Source organism: Rhea pennata, chromosome 1 (assembly GCF_028389875.1).
Source record: "Rhea pennata isolate bPtePen1 chromosome 1, bPtePen1.pri, whole genome shotgun sequence".
Taxonomy (NCBI): domain Eukaryota; kingdom Metazoa; phylum Chordata; class Aves; order Rheiformes; family Rheidae; genus Rhea; species Rhea pennata.
In genome coordinates, this window is record NC_084663.1 from 563,126 (window position 1) to 585,295 (window position 22,170).

The 22,170-nt window shown below is 43.7% G+C and overlaps 1 protein-coding gene across 8 annotated transcripts in view; it reads left to right on the plus strand.

The window, feature by feature from the left end:
* Nucleotides 1–22,170, plus strand: part of SHANK3 (SH3 and multiple ankyrin repeat domains 3) — a 402,299-nt gene that overhangs the window by 309,077 nt on the left and 71,052 nt on the right. For all 8 annotated transcript variants that reach the window (XR_009958823.1, XM_062579208.1, XM_062579216.1 and 5 more), the window contains one exon: nucleotides 5,353–5,477. Coding sequence is in view for 7 of the 8 variants with exons in the window: in XM_062579208.1 (XP_062435192.1) it covers nucleotides 5,353–5,477 (125 nt within the window). In the remaining variant the exon portion in view is untranslated. The remainder of the gene's footprint in view (nucleotides 1–5,352; nucleotides 5,478–22,170) is intronic.

A 22,170-nucleotide genomic window follows, 5' to 3' on the forward strand; every position in this document is an offset into this window, starting at 1 on the left:
TTTCAGACTCCTTTATCTGGCCCTTCAGAGAAGGTAATGCGAAGTAATGCTTTCCACGTCAAGTACAGCAGACACTGGGAATGTGCCTGTGCTGCAGTGAAGACTGCTAGATCTAAACTTAGTTCTTGTGTAGAGCAGTGAACTGAGACACTCTCCTACAGGTTTGTGATCAGCGGTGCATAGTTGGAAGCTTGTAGCTAGTGGTGCAAAAGGAGGTGTACAAGGGGTCAATGCTGTGTCCAGTCTTGTTCAACTTATTCATCTATGATCTGGACGAAGGGGCAGGGTGCACCCTCAGCAAGTTTGCTGATGATGCAGAACTGGAGGGTCCTTGACAGGCTGGAGGGCTGGGCAGAAGGGAACCTCATGAAGTTAAGTACTGGGAAGTGCAGAGTCCTGCACCTTGGGAGGAATAACCACCTGCACCAGTACAGGGCTGACCTACTGCCAAGCAGCCTGGAAGAGAAGAACCTGGGAGTCCTGGTGGACTGAAGGCTGACCACGAGCCAGCAATGTGCCTTTGTGGTGAAAAAGTCAATGGTATCCTGGGTTGCATTAGGAAAAACATTACCAGCAGGTCAAGGGAGAGGATCCTTCCCTTCTACTCAGCCTTGATGTCGCCACATCTGGAGGTCTGCATCCAATTCTGGGCTCCCCAATACAGAGAGACATGGAGCTACTGGAGTGAGTCCAGTGAAGGGCTACTAAGATAATTAAGGGACAGAAGCATCTCTCATGTGAGGAAAGGCTGTGAGAGCTGGGCCTCTTCAGCCTGGAGAAGAGAAGGCTCATATGAGACTTTATCAATATATCATAGATTCACAGAATCAGTAAGGTTGGAAGGGACCTCTGGAGATCATCTAGCCCAACCTCCCTGCTCAAGCAGGGTCACCTAGAGCATGTTAGACAGGATTGTGTCCAGGCAGGCCCTGAATATCTCCAGAGAAGGACACTCCACAACCTCTCTGGGCAACCTCTTCCAGTGCTCCGTCACTCTCACAGGGAAGAAATTCCCCCTCACAGTCAGGCGGAACTTCCTGTGCTTCAGTTTCTGCCCAGTGCCTCCTGTCCTGTCACACGGGACAACTGGAAAGAGTTTGTCCCCGTCCCCTTGACACCCTCCCTTCAGGTACTTACACACATTGATCAGATCCCCCCTCAGTCTTCTCTTCCCCAGGCTGAAGAGGCCCAGCTCTCGCAGCCGTTCCTCACAGGGCAGGTGCTCCAGCCCTCTGATCATCTTCGTAGCCCTACACTAGACTCTCTCCAGTATCTCCATGTCTCTCTTGAACTGGGGAGCCCAGAACTGGACACAGTACTCAAGATGAGGCCTCCCCAGGGCTGAGGAGAGGGGCAGGATCACCTCCCTCAACCTGCTGGCAACACTCTACCCAATGCACCCCAGGACACCATTGGCCTTCCTGGCCACAAGGGCACCTTGCTGGCTCATAGTCAATCTGTCATCCACCAGCACTCCCCGGTCTTTCTCTGCAGAGCTGCTCTCCAGAAGGTCAGCCCCCAGCTTGTACTGGTGCCTTGGGTTATTTTTCCCTAGGTGCAGGACTCTGCCCTTGCCCTTGTTGAACCTCAGGAGGTTCCTCTCCACCCAGCTCTCCAGACTGTCCAGGTCTCTCTGTATGGCAGCACAGCCCTCGGGTGTGTCAGCCACTCCTCCCAGCTTTGTATCATCGACAAACTTGCTGAAGAGGCACTCTGTCCCCTCGTCCAGGTCATTGATGAAGAAGTTGAACAGTACTGAGCCCTGGGGGATGCCACTAGCCACAGACCTCCAACTAGACTCCACGCCATTGATGACGACCCTCTGAGCTCTGCCTTTCAGCCACTTCTCAACCCACCTCACTGTCCACTCGTCTATCCCACACTTCCTGAGCTTACCTAGGAGGATGTTATGGGAGACAGTGTCAAAAGCCTTGCTGAACTCAAGGTACACAACATCCACTGCTCTCCCCTCATCTACCCAGCCAGTCATTCCATCAGAGAAGGCTCTCAGATTGGTTAAGCAGGATTTCCCCTTGGTGAATGCATGCTGGCTACTCCTGATCACCTTCTTTTCCTCCATATGCCTGGAGGTGACATCCAGAATGAGCTGTTGCATCACCTTTCCAGGGATGGAGGTGAGGCTGACTGGCCTGTAGTTGCCTGGGTCCTCCTTCTTGCCCTTCTTGAAGACTGGAGTGACGATGGCTTTCTTCTAGTCCTCAGGCACCTCTCCAGTTCTCCAGGACCTTTCCAAGATGATGGAGAGCGGCCTGGCAACAACATCCACCAGCTCCCTCAGTACCCGTGGGTGCATCCCATCCAGACCCATGGATTTGTGGATGTCAGGCTTGCCCAGAAGGTCTCTAATCCTATCCTCCTCAATCAAAGGAAAGTCTTCCCTTCTCAAGACTTTCTCCCTCACATCCAGGCTGCAGGATTCCTGAGGACTGCCCTTAGCAGTGAAGACTGAAGCACAGAAGGCATTCAGTAATTCTGCCTTCTCTGTATCCTTGTCACCAGGGCCCCCGCCTCATTCAGTAGTGGGCCCACATTTTCCCTAGTCCTCCTCTTGCTGCTGATGTAGTTGAAGAAGCCCTTCCTGTTGTCCTTGACATCCCTCGCCAGACTCAGTTCCAGCTGGGTCTTAGCCTTCCTCACCTCATCTCTACATACTCTGTACATAAGTATCTGAAGGGAGGGATAAAGAGTATGGGGCTAGACTCTTTTCCATGGTGCTTAGTGATAGAACAAGAGGCAGTGGGCACAAACTGAAACACAGAAAGGTCTATCTGAACATGTGGAAAAATGTCTTTACTGTGAGGGTGACAGAGGCCTGAAGCAGGTTGCCCAGAGTGGATTTGGAGTCTCCTTCTCTGGAGTTATTCAGAAGTTGTTGAGACAGCGTCCTCGACAATATGTTCTAGGGGACCCTGCTTGAGCAGGGAGGTTAGACTAGATGATCTCCAGAGGTCCTTTCCAACTTCAACCATTCTGTGATTTTGCGATCAACACATTCAGTACCAGAAGCTGTGCATCACACTTTGAAACTGAGCAAGTTGAAGGGTCATACTCTAAAACAGCCATTGGTCAGTATCTAAAATGTTTAATTTTTAGGCACTAATATCCTAGTGCCTGATATACTGAGTCATTAAAAAAAACAGTTGGCTTGTTAACTCCGTCTCCTACTGTGATATGTATGTTCAAGAACTACTCAGCAGAAGGACTGCTGTTATAGGAAAGCACCTTAGCCATACAAATGTGATCTGTTATTTGACAACTAACATTGATCAAAGTGAGTATTTCAGGTAGACAGAGGTTAATGAAACCCACCAGTTGACCTTCCAGTATGCATCATTCTTTTTCAGGAGAGTGCAGATCTGTCAATGTGTGTCTGTTTCTTTCAGCCACATTTTATTCCTAATAGGTTGGTAATTGTATTTGGCCCTGACAGAGCCATGTGACCTGAAACTTTCTTTTTGTTTGTACAGGCAGAGAAAGCAGAATAATTGGCATAGTTGGTTTCAGGATTATGTAATTTCTCCCCCTCCCCAGAAAGAACTTACTGAGCTCTGTAACTCGTAGCCCATCTTGAACTTCGTCTTTGAGACTGCTACCAGATGAGAACAGCTCCAAAATCATTACAGTGGAATTCACAGGAGGTGGCACAATCCTTTCTCTAATCTTGGGACTACCACGAAGTGGAGATAGGATTGAGAGTGACCCCCATATAGATGCTGTTCTCTAGAAGACTGTAGAAACATATTGCCATTTGTTATAGTGCGAGGAAGAAGCAATTTCCTTGGAAAGGTTACTTTTCTAGCTTTCCCTTTTCTGTGGAGTTGATTATCAAGAAAGCTCATGTTTCTGGTAACATATAAGAGCCAGTAATGAGATAGCATGCCCTTAGAAAAGAGGTGTCTCAAGCTTCTCTTGGGTCCACTTTTTATGTTTCTAGCCATGTAAGGCCCTACTGAAGCAGACTTCAGTGATCTAATCACATGGTCTTATGTAGTAACACATTAATCCCCTCTGCACAAAACCAGGTACACAGTCAGCAGTTCTGTTCACAATATATGAAGGGGAAAGTAAAATCTTTTCTGAGAATTGTAACTAGCCCCTGAAACAGCCGAAGTTGCTATACTCAGTGGCAAGGAAAGCAACTCATCTACTGTATCAGATGAGCAAAGTCTAGCCAGACTTTGAAAAGAGTATGTATGTAAAGAGTTCCTGTGGCCTATCTACATCATTTCCTTCCTGAATCTGATGTTTCTGAACATCTGCAATAGTCTTCATGAAAAACAGACAAAGAAAGCCTATTTCTTCATCACATCACACAAGGCACAAGTGCCCCCTGCTCTCCTCTGCTGTGAGTTGGGTGTCTCCCATGCAAAATTCCTTCATTCTGGATGGGCATTAAAGCAAGATGGGATGGGGCTGAATAATATATGTGCACTGCCTCTGTCTGTCTGAGAAACTTCCCTCTCTGGAAATGTTGGCAGCAGGAGCAGATTTTCTAACCAGGAATGCATTTAAAACCTAAGTGATAAAGAGTGAAATTCATGTGACTAATGTAGACATCCATCAACAAGAGACTGTGTATCCTTGAGCTAGTCATGTAGGACCAGTAGTGAGAGAGGCACCACTCTAGGATACCAAAAGCGGGTTTCTAAGATAGCACAGGTGGACAAGAGGCAATGAACCACAGGAAATTCCAACTGAACATAAGAAAACCCTTTTTCGTTGTGAGGATGCCATAGCACTGGAACAGATTGCCCAAAGAGGTTATGGAGCCTCCATCCTTGGAAATATTCAAAAGCCATCTGGACACAATCCTGGGCAATGTGCTCTAGGTGACCCTGCTTGAGCAGGGAGGTTGGACCAGATGCTCTCCAGAGGTCTCTACCAACCCAAACTATTCTGTGGTTCTGTGGTTAGCGGCTGTTTCTCTCTGTTGACTGTGTAAGGGTCCTGGAGCTCCTGACTCAGATACAGACAACTCTTCTGTAGTCTAAACTCAGAACAGATGAGTTCCACCACTCCTAACATTATTTAGAGATGTCGTTCCAGTTTTATCTGTGTTACTGGGAGGTGAATGAGGCTTTAGAGACCTTATGGGAATGTATATGACTTTTGGGAGGCTCTGTGGTAGATAAGCATCGGTGAGGGTCTAAGCTGATGAACACTGGACACATAGTACCAGCTCTGGTTCCTGCACCAAAGTCAAGCTGAGCCTTGTATGCATGTTCTTTCTAATCCAATTTGTAGAGTTTTTTTTCTAGGCTTCTGGACACTATTGGCCACCTCATGCTTGGTTTTAGCTAGACTATCTCAGTCTCTCTCTGTCTTTTGCAGCTGAAACCCCAATTGAGGAGTTCACCCCAACCCCAGCCTTCCCTGCACTGCAGTATCTGGAATCAGTGGATGTGGAAGGCGTTGCTTGGAGAGCAGGGCTTCGCACAGGAGACTTTTTGATTGAGGTAAGCCCAGACACAGCAAGGAGAATGACTGGTGACTGCCAGCAGTATCTTCCTCTGCAGTACAAGGGCCTACATCTTGCACAAAATTATTTTTCCTCATAAGGTGGTTTGAGAGCTGGGTAACAATATTTATTAAAATGCCTGCTGCCTTGATGTCTTCATAAACCAATGTTCTTCAGATACAGTAGTTCAGGCAGATATATACTTTCCATGCCATAAAACAGGCTGGTACGTCCCCTTCTGCTAACTGGAATTATGGGGGGGGAGGGGGAGTCAGTGAAAACACTCATTAGATGCTTTTCCTAGAGGCCAATTCAGGATCATTTCATACTGGTATTAATTAGAGCTTTGTCTAGTGTAGTCTGTGGTATAAGAATTGGAGCGTGTAGAAAAGAAGTAGATTTAGCAGATAGTATAGCACTCTGCTGTTTTTGTAGCTCTTTATTAGCTCTTTCCCCTTCTTGAGAAAGTCATGATAAGGGCTGTGTACAGCCTTTGCTCTGCTTTAGGGTTACAATTGACTGGATTTTCTATGTTATATTCAAAAACAAGAAAAAAACCAAAAAGTTTGTTGTCATTGGCAACTTCGTGTAAAAAGAAAAAAAAAGTGACTAGAGGGTTCAGCAGGGTATAGAGAGACTAAACTCTAGTATGCTTTCTCCCTGGAACACAGGCAAAGAAATGTAACTGAAAATTTGGACAGGGTTCAGAAGTTGGCTGGCAAGTCTCCTGCAATGAGAGCACCTACTTGTTCTTGTAGCTTGGCATTATTATTATTTATTGTTGTTGTTTCTGTTAATGTATGACTAGAACCTCAGTAGTAAATCAGGACAACACTGTGATAAGTGCTGTATGAGTACGTTGCATCTGAGTAATACAAGAGATGATTGTTGTGCCTCGGTACACACTGGAATACCAGAGATAATGAGATAATATTGCCTAGCGTGGCAGGGAAGTCTTCGCATATCAGCTGCTTAATCTTCTAGTGAACACAACAGAGGATACTTTTAAGGAGTGATTTAAAAGAGAACAATAATATTACATTTGTGAATGTTTGTAGAGATTTTCGTCACTATATGAACAAAAGGTAGAAGAAATTACTATGGTGTTAAAATTGAAATCATGTTCAGAATTCATTCCAAATAGATATAGTAGGGATAGACCAAGTCTATATTTCTTGAAGCCAGGAAAAAGGTTGTTACAACAAGCCAGTTGAGGAAAGATTATAGTGTTTGTGAATCACCCAGACAAGGTGTCTGTTTCTGTGCCTTAATTGTAAAGGGATTCCAGGGAGTTTATTTCAAATGGAGATGTATATCCTGTAGATGCAGGAAGTGATGCAAGATGAATCCTGCCTCTACCAAGGGAGCAACAGTGATGGAAGAGGTGGAGTAACACCTAGTCGATACTGAGGCTGAAATGATTGCATGTGTTAAGTGGAATTGGGAAAGGGAGCTTCGTGTGAAAGATTGTAAGATGAATTGTAGTGAAGTTGCTGCGAGTCTTCTCACCGCAAATTCTGAGTAAAGCTCGCTGAACAGATATGTCAATATACAGGCATGTTACGTGATTTAGCTTACTGTAGCTGTGCAGCATGAAGCTTTAAGGGCAGTAATGCAGTATTATATTTACATTGGTCAATGTAATGGTGATGGTGTCAGTTGTGGTTGCGTGTAGTGTAAGGTAAGCAGAGCTGCATGTTTCTAGCACATGAATATGAAATTTTACTAGTTGCAGAAATGCTTCTAAGGCCCGGAGAAGGTGGAGGTGAGGCTTTGCTCAAGCTCAGCTGCTGTGTGATTTATTCCACAGCCTAAAGTTTACACTGGAAAAAAATGTCTTTCCAGATGTGCTCATCACCTCTGTAATGGGCAGTTAGTTGATATACCACAGATCTCCCTTCAGTACTCCGTGGGATCTTTTTAGTAATGCTTTTTCCAGACCAAGAGCCTGAGATACAATGATGAGACTTGAACTTGAATCAGTACTTGATGGAAAGCCTGTTTAGAAAGCTAGGGGCCAGTTGTGCTACCAATGAATGGGACAGGGGCCCTGGTGACAAATCATGCAGAAAGGGCCGAGGTACTGAATGCCTCCTTTGCCTCAGTCTTTACTGCTAAGACTGGCCCTCGGGAATCCCACACACTGGAGACCAGGGAGAAGGCCTGAAGAAAAGCTGCCTTGGTGGAGCTGGATTGGGTTAGAGATCATTAAGCAAACTTGACATCCACAAGTCCATGGGCTCTGATGAGATGCACCCACGAGTGCTGAGAGAGCTGACAGATGTTATTGCTAGACCACTCTCCATCACTTTTGAAGGGTCCTGGAGAACTGGGAAGGTGCCTGAGGACTGGAAGCAAGCCAGTGTCACTCCAGTCTTCAAAAAGGTCAAGGAGGACCCAGGCAGCTACAGGCCAGTCAGCCTCACCTCAGTCCCTGAGGTGACCTCAGAGGTGATGCAGTAGTTCATCCTGGATCCTCCAAGCGTATGAAGGATAAGGTGATCAGGAGTAGTCAGCATGGACTCCCAAAGGGGATGTCATGTTTAACCAATCTGATAGCCTATGAAGGAATAACTGGCTCGGTAGCTGAGCAGAGAGCAGTGGATGTTGTCTACCTTGACTTCAGTAAGGCTTTTGACGCTGTCTCTCATAACATGCTCATAGCTGAGCTCAGGAAATGCAGGTGAGATGAGCAGACTGTGAAATGGGCTGAGAACCGGCTGAAAGGCAGAGCTCAGAGGTTTTTGCTCAGTGGCACAAAGTTTAGTTGGAGTAGAGGTGTGTAGCTAGTGGTGTCCCCCAAGGGGTCAGTCCTGCATCATAGAGTCATAGAATCAGTAAGGTTGGAAGGGACCTCTGGAGATCATCTAGTTCAACCTCCCTGTTCAAGCAGGGTCACCTAGAGCATGTCAGACAGGGTTGCATCCAGGCGGGCCTTGAATATCTCCAGAGAAGGAGACTCCACAACCTCTCTGGGCAACCTCTTCCAGTGCTCCGTCACTCTTACAGGGAAGAAATTCCCCCTCACGGTCAGGCAGAACTTCCTGTGCTTCAATTTCTGCCCATTGCCTCTTGTCCTGTCACATGGGGCAACTGGAAAGAGTTTGTCCCCATCCCCTTGACACCCTTCCTTCAGGTACTTCAGTCCTCAGGTCCAATCTTGTTCAAGCTATTCATCTATGTCCTGGATGAAGGGACAGAGTGCACCCTCAGCAAGTTTGCTGATGATGTAAAACAAGGAGGAGTGGCTGGAGACAGGCTGGCGAGCTGGGCAAAAGGGAACCTCATGAAGTTAAGTACTGGGAAGTGCAGAGTCCTGCACCTTGGGAGGAATAACCACCTGCACCAGTACAGGCCAAGCAGCCTGGAAGAGAAGGTTGCCCAGAAAGGTTGTGGAGTCTCCTCCCCTGGAGATGTTCAGAAGCTATTGAGATGGGGTCCTGGACAATGTGCTTGAGGGGACCCTGCTTGAGCAGGGGTGTTGGACTAGATGATCTCCAGAGGTCCCTTCCAACTTCAACCACTACGCAATTCCATGTCTGTGGCAAGGTGCTAAATGTGCTGTAGGTTTTGGGGAAAATGGAAACTCCCGTGGCTGATGCCATGTCCGTGTTTATTACATTGCTGTAGTATAGGCAGCAGCACTAGAAGCAAGTTTCAGTGACAAGAAGTGGAGCTGCATGCCCTCTGGAATACATGGAATCCCACTTGCTCTGCTGTGGCAGCTCGTAGACTTCAGCAAGAAGAGGCAAATGGAGCCAGGCTTGAGGATATCTGAGCAGCCTTACAATTAGTTGGGCCATTTTTCCTTAGATATCCTTATCACAGTTAGTGGGACCCAGATTCCTCTCCAATATTTGTGCTGAACCTTCTAATAAGCAGCTCCCAGCGAGGCTTTTGGCTTTTTCCATCCTACACATGGGCAAAATTGTAGCAGCTTGAAAGTCACCTGAAAGCTATGAACAAGAGGATGCTGGCAAGTATGCTTGACCCAAATGTCCTACTTCCAATTCTGTCATCTGTATTGCTAATGCATCTTCTGTAGCCTCTAATGAAAGCCAGTAAAGTATCAATTATCACAAACCTGACAAAATCATTACAGAGCTGATACTTTCTCTGATGTGTAGTGTAAGAAACATTGTAAGGCAAGAAAGAATTTTAAACATGTATAAAGCCACATGGGGTACAATGAGCCAGTTAGTGCTGCAATACAGCAGCCTTGCCCTGGCTCAACGTTGCAGTCCCTCTCCCCTCCCTCCCGACTTGAATGCTCAGCTGCAGAAGGAGTGCAGGTAGCTGGTAACCTGCCCTCAGCAGGGTTAATTTTCCATTGGAGCAGCTAGTTGAACTGTCTTTCGCTGTGGCTACATGATGATTAGATCTACTCCAAGAAGCACAATAAGAATGTGTAGTTTCATTTAGAAGAGAAGCTTGAACAGGTTTTAGAATGAGCACATCAGTTTTGCTGTAATGTAAAGTCATATACTGGGGGCAACATTCAGAAAAGGAGATGTTGCTTGAAGCCTTGTATAGGTCTCTGGGACACATCTTCATCCTTCTATCCAAGGTCATAGATTAGACGTGTGCTCAGCAGTTAAATTTAGATCAAAATTACATGGGCATTTTAAATCTGTGACTTCATTTCCAGCCTTGTAACTCATAACCTGAGCCCATCTCCTGCTGAAATTAATCCTTACTCTTTTAGCTTTAAACTTTACTTAGTTTTGGAGATTAGTCCTAAATAAACAGACATGTGTAAGGTACAGGATTTCATGTTAAAATTAGCAAATCCAAATAAAGAAGTTTATGTGGAAAGACTGGAGGTGCGTTTAAGGGCTGCAAAATGTTCCCTGGCGTAAGAGCTGGGATTGCCCAGTGGTGGGAAACAGGTGCCCTGATAAGCACGAAACAGCTTTTTCGTATAAGAAGCAGATGACAAGGACATTTCTTAGAGCTCCAAGCAAGCCCTGAACTATTGCAGTCTTATTCACACTAATTCAGGAATTAAATAAGCCTCTGAAGCTGAGAGAAGGATGACTGAGCATGAATGTTTGAAGGTAAAGGCTTGAAGATTTCTAATAGCTGGTAAAGCAGTTCTATTTCCTCCATGCGGTATGTTTGTATGTTCTCCTTTAGGGAAGATAGTGATTTTTTTTTTTCTTTGGGTTATTGGCATGAGGAGGTCTGACTGAACAAAAAGAGCAGAGCTGTCCCCTCAAAAGTATATCTGGAGGTCCAGCTGATGGTGAATTAAAGAGGTAGCAAATACCATCCTACTGAAGAGGCCTGCAGAGGGGAAACTAGTGTTTAAACTGTGAGCAGAAGTTCCAGCAAATTCAGTGTTTAGTACTGAGGCTGTTGGATGGATTAATAGCAACTGCCTCATAGCAACTGTAATGCAAAACTGACTTACCTGTAGTATGTTAAACTATGAAGGTGGAAAATTTCACCTTCCACAAGGAATAGACAAAGATAATCTTGAAGAAAAAAGCAACAGCTCCATAGTAATTGTCAGGAGCTTCTGAATCCAGTTGCCCAGTGGACATGGGCCTGCTGCAGGTCCAAGTTCCCATGTCCAGTCAATAGCAGGATTGAGCATGTATCCTGAGTAGGAACACAAACACACATACACTCAGCCAGCCACATAATTCAACACTAATGGAAAACACACAGCACTCATGCAAACACGAACAGCATGAATGACCTGATCGTGTTTCCCTCTCCAGCTGATCAGAATGAAACCTCATCAGTGGAGAATATAGTTGTGTATACACATATATATAATATGGATCCTGCTAGTAGCTGGCCTTAGACATTTCATCTCCAGTAGCCGGCCTTTAGGACCCTTGGTTTTCGCAGTTGCTGGCATCTGGGCATATGAACCCCTGAGACCTGCAGCCCTGGTCCAGTTGCTGGTACTCAGACCACCTCACGTGCACACATGCACACAGACACACCCATACATCGGCTCTCCCCAGTAACTGGCCTTAGACGCTTAGCCTACACAGCAGCTGGTCTCCCCAGGTGATCCCCCCAGGAGATCTCCTGGTCTCCCCAGGTGCACAGACACTCATACATACAAACCAGTCTTCCTGTTAGCTGATCCAGACATATGGCCTTACCAATAAATGACTTACAGACCCGTGGTCCCTCCAGTATCTGGCCTAGACCTATGGACTCTTCAATACCTGGCACCAAGCCTCTTATTCTACTTGCTGGCTAGTCTGACTTGAAGTAGCTAGCAAATTTGACATAAAATATGCATGTTACTGGCACCCCAGACTTACAGGCCCCTACCACCCATGGCCCAATCCCCGGTTGCTGGCACTTAGACCTTCTCACACAGAGACATTCAGAAAACAGAGAATATGCTCATCCAGGAAAATGGTTAGAAACAGAGTGTAATAGAACAGAATGCAAGGCATGGCAAGGTGCACATACTGACCAGCAATCTGTTTACACTCAACTGTCCCTTTCTCCCTCTACTCTTCCATGCTCGTTCTTCCCTGGCCCACATTGTTCCCTTCCTTTTCCTGCTTTGGCATCCTGTAATGAGTCCTTTACCCCTGTAGGCAGTAGTTCCCTCAGTCTGCAAGGTGATCTGGAGAGAGCCTCTCCTGTTGACTTGTCTGATGAGTGTCACATGCAGACCATGGGCTGACCATCCTCCTGTGCAGTCAGGGTGCTCCGTTCACACTGATTGGGTTATTGGGGTTCCTCTACCTGTCGTTCCTCTGCGCCTTTGTGATTATGGTAATTAGCCTATAATCACATAAGTTAACAGTAACTACCCATCATCATGTCTGTAGCCTTTACATAGTCACATCCTTTGCATGCTTTTTCATCTCCACTGGAGATGCTTATTCCACAATTTTAACAGAAGGGTCTGTTGTGCTAGGTTGCATGGCTCTTTTATGAATCTTCATCTCTGATTCTCTTCTACCTTTGAGCTCTGGTAGAGGTAATCTGGAGAGTGGAAAGAAATAACCTCAGTCCTACAAAGCCAGCTATCAACAGAAATTCAAGCGTCAGAAGTGTAATTAAAATTTTGCCCTCACAGCTTATACTGAGACCCTTAAACCAGCAGAGTCCCCTACAGGGAGAAATAGGAAGTATTTGCAGCTGTAAAATACCCTAATAGATGAAAATATATGACTCTTACTCGCCTTCCACAGAGGGACACTCTCTTTTCTTCCCAGTTTGCTAGACTTGTTGCTTTTTCTGCTCTCCTTTGTCAAGCTTCAAATCCGATCTCTCACGAGGTCTAAAAACCTAAGCCTTCTGTTCATGTTGGAGTGAGCAGATTTTTTAAAAAATCTCACCAAGAACATGTGGAATGATCACAAATGCTAAATCTCTTCCTTCTTGTGTTGACTCAGCACCTGCTTTCTGCAGTGTGTTTTAGGTAGGATTCTGATCCCAATTTCACCATTACTTAAGATTTTATCCACTAATTTTATCATTACTTAAGATTTTTGTAAGCTAACAGGGAAACTGTAAAATACCTGGCATGTGATTGGCCTATTTAGTGACATGCTCAAAGGGAGAAAATTCTGCCTTGAGAAAAATAAAGCTTGCAAGACAGATTGGATCCACAGATCATTTTGTGTATCACACAAGTAGAACAGAGAAATGCATCATGGTTTGTTTTCCTTTGAGTGCCCATCCACATTATGAATCTGGCCAGAGACTTCCTGCCTCACTGCTACACTTCAAGCTGTCTGAATGCAGAAAATAGACAGAGCATTGCCTACCCCTCAAGTCTGCCAAGTGATCCAGCTGAGTCAGAGTTTGATTTGTCTTGCTATCTGTCAGCATTTTCCTCGTGAACCTTTTCTCACTCTCGGCTTTAATTTTTCATTTACTTCATAATCTCTGTCTTTCCCTTTCCCTGATACTGTCATGGTATATCTGTCACGCTTCAAACTGCCTCTGGTTGTACTTTCAGATGGACATAGTCACTGCTTTGTTCATTTACCTGGTAAAGGCCCAGATACTTCCAAAATATTAATCTACCCAGGTTTTAAGAAAAGCAGTCCAAATGAAACTCTAGCAGCAGCTGCTTCACACCTTTGTTAGCTGCTGTCCCAAGAATCAAAGGATCCTATTTTGCAGATACTTATGCTAAAGCAGATTTATTTTTTATCATCAGGTCTTGTCAAGGAAGATCATCAGTTCACCACAAATAACAAGGCTGCCCTGTCTTCTTAGTGACCTTCACCATCTGTGGTGAGCATGATTGAGATCAGCCATGGGTAGTCCTGCCTTTTGCATTGGTTAATATGAGATGTTCCAGGAATACAAAGGGAAAGAAAAATCTCAGGGCTTCTGCCTTCTTAGGACAGCCCAGTCAGAGGCATTAAGCTCTGCCCTTGTTCTTCTAGCGCTGACATGTGCTACCTCACACCAGTTCTCCCACAATCTCTCCAGGTATATAAATACCTAGATAAGTAACCTCAGTGTTTACTTAGGATCTCTTTCAGCTGTACTTCCATCACATATGCTCCAAGTAGAGTGATTGGAAGCAGCTGTAACATAAAAGCACATGCTTAGCTTTCCTAGTTAGTTTGGCCAACATTGGGTTGTCAATGTTCTCATTCGCTTTTCAACATCCAGGTGCCAGTTTTCCGTGGGGCACTCTGTAATTTCCTAAATAGAGCTGTGATCCTGCATCCTGTGGTGCTACTGTGCCATCACAGAGAGAAATGATCTCAAGACACTGCCTTTAATAGAGATACATGCTGTGTCTCACCTCACTTCAGGCTTCAATTAGCTGAGTGCCTACATTGTGTGCATTGAGCGCATTGTCTAGGCTGCCAATACAGATGCTGGAGACCGAATAAATCTGGTGATGGAATTCAGGGAGTAATTCATATGACCTAATCTAGAGTCTACTTTAGGAAATGACAAATTGTACTCAAGATCTGGTGGCTTCACTGACCAGGACATAATGCTTTTATTTGGAGTTTCAGTCTTTGGAGGGTGATTTTGAGCATGATAATTTCATAATCTCAGGAAGAGGGCTGGTTTATTTTCTCAGTCTCCAGGGTGCTTGCTTTCTCAGCGCAGTCCATCTGTCTCACAGAAGTCATATCCAGCTCATGGTGGGCCAGATACTTCAGTAGCAGAAGCCTTTCCTCAAGGTCAGTATTGCAGAGATCCACATGTCTAGGTGGGTTGAACAATATGGCAGTAAGCAAGAATGTTACACCATACCCCAGACACCCTGTGCTATGGTTTTGGGCCTGGCTTCATTCTGTGTATAGCCCTAAAAGCCACACTATGACTGTGTTGTGATAGATGCCTCCATCTTTCTCTTAAATAGTGGCAGGACTTGGCTACTTGGCACTGCAGCTAGCTCTCTTTAGCTGCTGAGTGCACTTTCACAGGGTCTTCAGTCTCCCAGACATTTTTCTTAGCTATCTCTGGAAACTGGACAGCTTTTCACTCAGTGGTCTGGATGTCGTATTACTGTGAAGACTGTTCATTTCCAGTGATAAATATTCTTTTTAATAATAAAAGATATTTAGCAGATGCATCTCTGTGGCTCTTCAGCCTGAGATACAATCAAATCCTCATTGACTTTGGAAACTTGTGGCCCAGTTACATGTTAGTCTTTCAGACATCCTAAAGAGGAGAGAATTTCTGTTAGTTCCTTGTGTGTGTATCTTAGTACAATCTCTGTGGGAGATTGTACAAATACAGTATCTTCTGTGGGAAAGTGGAGAGAATATTCTCCCATCATTCCCTGTCAGAGCTCTCGGGGGATTTCTGAGTTTTTTTTTTTTTTTTTCCATCAGTGAATTACTTTGTTTCACAGTGAAACTGTAATTTTGTGCTTATCTTCTTCCTAAACCAGGTTTTGAACATACAGCTGTATATTCTCTTCTCCACAGAATCACAGAAGTATTGCCTGGACCATTGGTCACTATCTTTTCACCCAGCAGTACAGTGAATTCTCAGCCCACCTAACTGTTGCCTTTGGAGATCGTGCTTAGAAGAGACTACCTTAGGTCAGCTATGGCCTTTCCTAGCCAAGCGTAGAAACCTCCAGCAAAGGTCACACGCCTTTATGGGTGATCTGTTCTGAGGCTGTACCAGCCTCTTGGGAAGAAAGTTTTCCTAAAGTCTGACCTGAGGAATACAAGAATACACAATTCCAGCCTTTGTTATGCCATCTAATACTTCCAAAGAGAGTTCGGCTCAGCCATCTTTGTAAGTGCCTTCAAACAGTTGTAGGCTGGTTTTAGATGACCCCTTAGCCTCTTCTACTCCAGACGATACTAGTCTAGCCCCTTCAGCTTCTCCTCATAGGTTGTGTGATCTAGGCATGGACCTTCTTATTTTTTTTTCCAGATGTCCTGAACTTGGTAGCCAAAAACTGAGCACAATATTCCAGGTACAGCCTTAGCAGAGCTGAGCAACAGAGGTAATAACTTCCTTCAGTCTGCTGGTCATGCTGCTCTTTATGTAGCCCAATATGCAGCTCACCTTATTCTCTTTGAGAGTGCACTGCTGGCTCATATTCAGGCTGGCAGTCACCATAAATCCTTTCTTAGCCTCTTCGACAGAACTGCTAGTTGGGCAATCTTCTCTGAGCCTTGTTGGCTTATTCCACCCCAGATGTACATCTTTGCTCTTCCCCTTATTGAACTTCATGAGATTTCTCTTAGCGCAGTCTTCATTTATTAAGGCCCCTCTGGTTTGAAGCTCTGCCTTTCACCATGTTAGACAGTCCCCCTAGTTTAATATTATCTGCACTTTTTCTGAGGGTGAACTCTAAGTCATCATCTGTATTGTTGATGAAGGTGTTGACCAAGATGGGCCCCAGGATTGGTAGTCTGCTCATTGCCAGCTGTCTAGCCATTGATCACTGTTTGGGCCCTTTTCACCCAGCAATCCAGTCAGTTCTGAGCTCACCTGAGAAATCAGTCCATTCATCCTGTCTGTAGTCCCTCAGTTTCCAAAAGAGAACACTGTAGAAGTTGATGCTAGCAGTCTTACTAGAGTTATGGTACAGCACATCCACCATTCTCCTCTTGTCCACAGAACCAGTTGTTTTGTCACAGAAAACAGCCATATTGGTCAAGCACAATTTGCTCTTGGTAATCCATATTGACTGTTCTTGGTTGCCTTCTTGTCCTTCACTTACTTGGGCACAAAGAGGCCGTGCTTCTTAGCCTCTCCAAGGCTGAGGAGGGGCTGACTACCTTCTTCAGAGGTTAAGTGTCATGTTAGCATTTCCCAGTTGTCTGGGACCTTTCAAATTACCAGAATTTCTCAGAGAATAGACATTGGCTTCCCAATTACTTCAGCAACTCCCTCAGCCCTCTCTAGTGAATCCTACCTAGCCTTGTAGAACCGAATACAACATTCTTCTAAGAACCTAACCTGAGATACAGTTAGGCACCTCAGTCATGTCTGCATCACCCATGACTGAGCTCTCATCAGCAGACTTGCATTTTCCCTGAAGTTCCTTTTACTATTAGTGTACCTGTAGAAGCTGTCCTTTTTATGCTTAATGCCCTTTAATAGTCCTAGCTCCGCTTGGACTTTGGCCTTCCAGATACTGTCCCTATGTGCTTGGGAAATGCTTTTATTGTTCTAGTGTCCGTCAGTGTTTCTGCTTCTTCTATGCTCTCTTTATGCATTTTAGTCCATTAAGAAGTTCAATACCTTAACCTTAAGGAATACCTTAAGGAAACCTGCAAAAATACATAGTCTTTCTGGGTATATGCACCCACAACAGGGGGAATTCCTCCTGAGGATGCAGTAAGTTTTCTTTAAAAATTAGCACCTCCTTCCCATTGCAGCTGCTTCCCAGGAGTTGCTTCCAGACAGTTTTCTAAATAAGCTGAAATCTTCTGTCCTGAGCCCTAGCTCTTCCTAGTCACCTTTCCAGCCTTACTGCACATGCTGAACTTAGTCATCTCATGACTGCTGCAGTCCAGGCTGCCCTCTGTGATCACATTCATCACCAATTCTTTTCTGTTTGTAAGCAGCAAGCCAGGCAGAGCATTAGCTCTGACTGGCCCCTCCATTGTTTGTGTTAGGGAATTGTCACCAGCAGTCTAGGACCCTCCTGGATTCCCTGGCCAATGATACGTTACCTTCCCAGCAGACATCTGGATAGGTGAAATTCCTGAGAGGGTAAGGGCTCACTGGTTGTTTGTAGAGTCTCATCCAATATCTTCTCTTAGGTGTCTGTAATAGACCCAGTGTTCCTTCCCCTTCCAGACTTGACCCAGAGATTCTCTGAAGGCTTGTCTCTGATTTCATACTGCAGGTCTTTGCAGGAGGGAGCTCCATAACATGGAGTGCATCCCCATCCCTGCCCATCTTTCCTGAGCAGCCTATTCAAAGCTGTGGCCATGTTCTGATCAATGCATGCTGTCTTAAGTTTTTGACCACATCATAGCCCTTCAACCACTGCAGGACTTGCATTTCTTCATCTTTATTGCCCAAGCATGGTGCACCTGAGGAAAGGCTGTGGATACTGCATCCTCTGAGGAGAAATATGAATGTCCCTCTTATGGTCCTTTTACTGGTATATCTCCTCTATTTGTAGCTCTTCATCTATTATCTCAGGGCTTAGGTCCGCATTCTTTGATGAACCCAGTTTTAAATCCTTCTCTCCATGTCAGCAAGCGTGGTCTCAAAGGTGTTTTTCCCTCTCCTGGCTGCATGTGGTCAATCTCTTCCTGGTAGTCCTTCATCATCTTCCAATGAGATGCCAGGATCAAGGAAGCTGAATCATAGCTGGCAGCATCATCTACACAGCCAGACACTGATCTGCCAGAAGTATGAGCTCCTCACTATGCTTTTCCTTTGGCCAAAATAATTGAGAACATTGCTAGGGCTTTTGCTTCCACCAGAATAATTGAGAACGTTGCTAGGTCTCTACCACCTTTGACTCCAAATCCCTATAGTCACCTTTGAGCAGCTTACATTTTTTTCTGGCTGTATCACTGGTACCTACCTGGATGAGAAGCAACAGGTATTGATCAGAAGGGCAGATTCCACCACCAATCCAGTCTTTGGGTGGACAGCAAACTTTCTACGACAATAGTTGTGACTTTTACGTGGTGTCTCTGTCCTACATGTTTCTCGTGGCTGACGGTCTTCCCCATGAGAATAACCTCTGGTAGGTTAAGGAGCAAAAGCCCTAAATAAGGTTCCTCAATTTTTGCAGGACAAGATGACCCTGCAGAACTACTGAAAGTTTTTACCCATGTTGGCATCTGAATTGTATCTGGTTGTTTTCTTTCCAGATACCAGTTAAAATAGAGCTCTCGCTCTGTTTTTTAAATGCGTTTTTCTTTATTCGTTTGACAAAATCTTTTGGGAAAACTCCTTCATATCTCACACCCTACAACAGGTGTGATAAGGCAGTACCTCAGTGCAGAGACTATCTTACTGGATAGCAACATAGGGCAACACTTTGTGTGGCAGCTAAGGTGGAAATGCTCATGACTCTCCAGGCATATCTCAGTAAGGCTCTTGTGACCTTCCTTCTCCTTCAATCCTATGTTTATCTTTACTTAATAGTTAATGCTATACACTGGAGAAGGAAGGTTATTGACTAGAACTGCCTGTTTTCTTGGAGTATGGTATCCTGTGTGCAGCCGCAACATACCTTCCAAGATCTTTCACTTGGAATTAAAAGATTGAGATGAACTGTAGGAGTAGGATGTCCTTTACTCTTTTATACTATATTTAGACTGCCTGGGTGAGTAAATCCTACAGATACTACTAAGGCAAAAAGTATCTGGGCTTGACTCTTTGGAAGTACATGCAACCAGAGTGTGAAAGTGCTTGTGGACAATGCATCTTGAAGAACATCTAGTTTCTAGGAGATAATCTTTAAAAGGCAAAGGGAATTAATATGACTGTTATAATAACATATAGCTGGATGAAGTCCAGTAAGAATTGGAGTTCTGCACAAAGATGCTGTGTTTCTTGAAGGAAGGTTTCAAACTTCCTTCTAAAAAGCAGAACTGTTGTTGTTGTTGTTGTTGTTTTTCCTTGAGATACCTTTGGATGAAGAGGAATTTGAATCTTCTAGTTACTGCACAGAGTACCAGATGACTGCCTCTCTATGCCCAGTACCAGAATGAAATCCATGCAGACAATTACTTTATTATGCAACTTATGTTCAGTGGCTAACTGGAGTCAGCTGAATAGCAGCTTATCTGTGAAAGTGCAACAGTTACAGGACTAGTAGTTAGTGTTTCCTATCTGGAGGGTGTCATTGCAAAGAGATGAGCTATCAGGATGTAGCATTTGAAAACCTTCCCTTATCTGACCCAGAATTCAAGAACACTGTCTATATTATCTAGCTTTGTATCTTCCTCTAAGCCTGACTGTTTTTAGATACTTGAATTTTTCCCTTGAAAATCATATAACTAGTGATGTAGAAAATCACTTTCTGAAGTGCACTTTCATTTTGTGTATGCATTGCGCATGTGCATGTATACACACAGAACTTACGGATATTAAATACAAATATGGATATAAATTTTTATCTATATGTTTATATTCTTTAGATATATATATTATACAGTCATGCAAAAGCATCATTAGAAGAGAAGAAGACTGAAATTAATAATTGACCTAGGATATTACAGGGATGTTTTTAGGCCTGTAGGAAAGGTTTCCTTGTTAGTATTCTATGTTGATACTGAAGAGAACTCATCAGTTATCTTTCTTTATGGGTAAGGAGAAAACTTGTTGTGTAAGAGGTTAGTTCAACAGGAGAACATTTTCTTGTTATCTCTTTTGCCACTAGTTAAATATTTTTGCTGTCAGATAATGTAATTTAATATTGATTTCATTTGACGGATTAAAAAAATTAGATGGCTCATATGAAAATTTACAGGTTTAGTTCTAACTCTAATAGTCATGTGCAGAATATGTCATCAACCCATAAGTATTTCCTAAGGATGAAAGGGTGTCATTTTTATGAATCTCAGAGTTTTCAGTGTTTGGGAATATAAATTTTACATAATTAACAAAATCTAAGTGTTATTTGAGGACATACTGCTAAATGCATCCCAAAAGTCATGAAAAAAATGCTGGGCAAGACATCACCCACTTTAGTGAGATAATGAAGCAGCAGCTAAATATTACTCACTGACACATGTATACCCCTGCTTATTGGAAAGGTTAGTGAGTAAAGGAGAAGGAAATGCAGTTAATTTGAGCTAAAACGTGTGGGAGGTTGATAAGGGAAGCCAAAGAAAATATCAAAGGCCAGTATGTAAAGATAAGAAATTTTAGAACATTAGGAAAAAAAAATCCGATAGAGATCCATTTCTACATGTAAATGATAAAATTGCATATTCTGATTTTTTTTTAAAAAAACAGAAATGTTCTGTTCTGACTTTGAAACAAATCAGGAAGATGTATCCATTCCATATGATGTGCTTGGAACAGAAAGTTTCCCAGCTGTAACCAAGGAGAAAGTGAGATAGTATTTGCTAAAAATAAATATACTCAAATTAACAGACTTGAATAACATATTCCCAAGTGTCTAAAAGAGCCTAGCTGAGGAGTTGCCTGAACCACTGATGTTAATGCTTAAAAAAATCTTGATAATCTGTGAATTTCCAAAGGATTGGTAGAGCGCTGTTGCTATTCCAGGTGGTGCAGGAAATTATAGTTTGTTTAGATTAGCGTCAGTGATGGATAAAATAATTTGAAACTCAATCAGCAAAGAATTAGACAATGAAAATAGAGTTAGTATCATGCAGTATAGTTTCATGGAAGATGGAAGTAAGCCTGTTGTATTTCATGACAGCTTTATAGGCTTTGTTAAAATGAGGACTATGTTTGTATAGTATGTTTTGACTTCTTAACAACCATATGATATGTATAAATAAATTAAATGGAACTAACATGTCTTAGATGCATTAGTCATTCAGTGACAAATTTCAGAACACCTCTGCTAAGAAGAAGGTACCAGTCTGTGGGTCCAGTCCTAAAAAGGTTTCCTTAAATTTTTTGATTGCAGCAGCTGAATACTTCTATCAGTGTTCAAAATAGTGACAAAAAATGTATTTATAAGGATTGCAAATATTGCAAACACTGGTGGAATAGCTAACAGTAAAGGCAAGTTACTGTTACAGAGTGCTCTCGCTTTCCCACTTAAACAGCCACCTTCCAGCAGAGTTACAGTCACCGTGCAAGGTAACATACCTGCAAGCAGAGAATACAGATTACAGAATATGAAAAGATAACCTTGGAAAAAAAATAACTCAGCAAAGGACATGAGTATCTCCAAGATAATTGTGTTAAAATTATCTGCTTGTGTAGGGTATGACAGCGATACTTTGTATATGTAAAGACATAAACTTCAAGAGGAATCTGAACTTGCATATCTAGTTGCAGCAAACCACTAAAAAATTACTTTGCACAAATCAGATATTCACACCTCAGGATGAATCTGGAGTTACTGAATAGCATTCAAAAGAGGCCCTCAAAATGATTCAGGAGATGCTTGTGAGACTTAAGGAATTCAGATTGTTCACTGTATTGAATGAAGAGTTGATGAGGGGCAATAACTCTGGTGTGTAGATGTTTAATTCCATTGCTGGTTTGAAGGGAGATAGATCACAGCAGATCTCGCTTTATTTACAGAAATCCCCTGGGTGCTGCAGTCATGAATTTTAGTGAAATCCCATTTCAAAGCA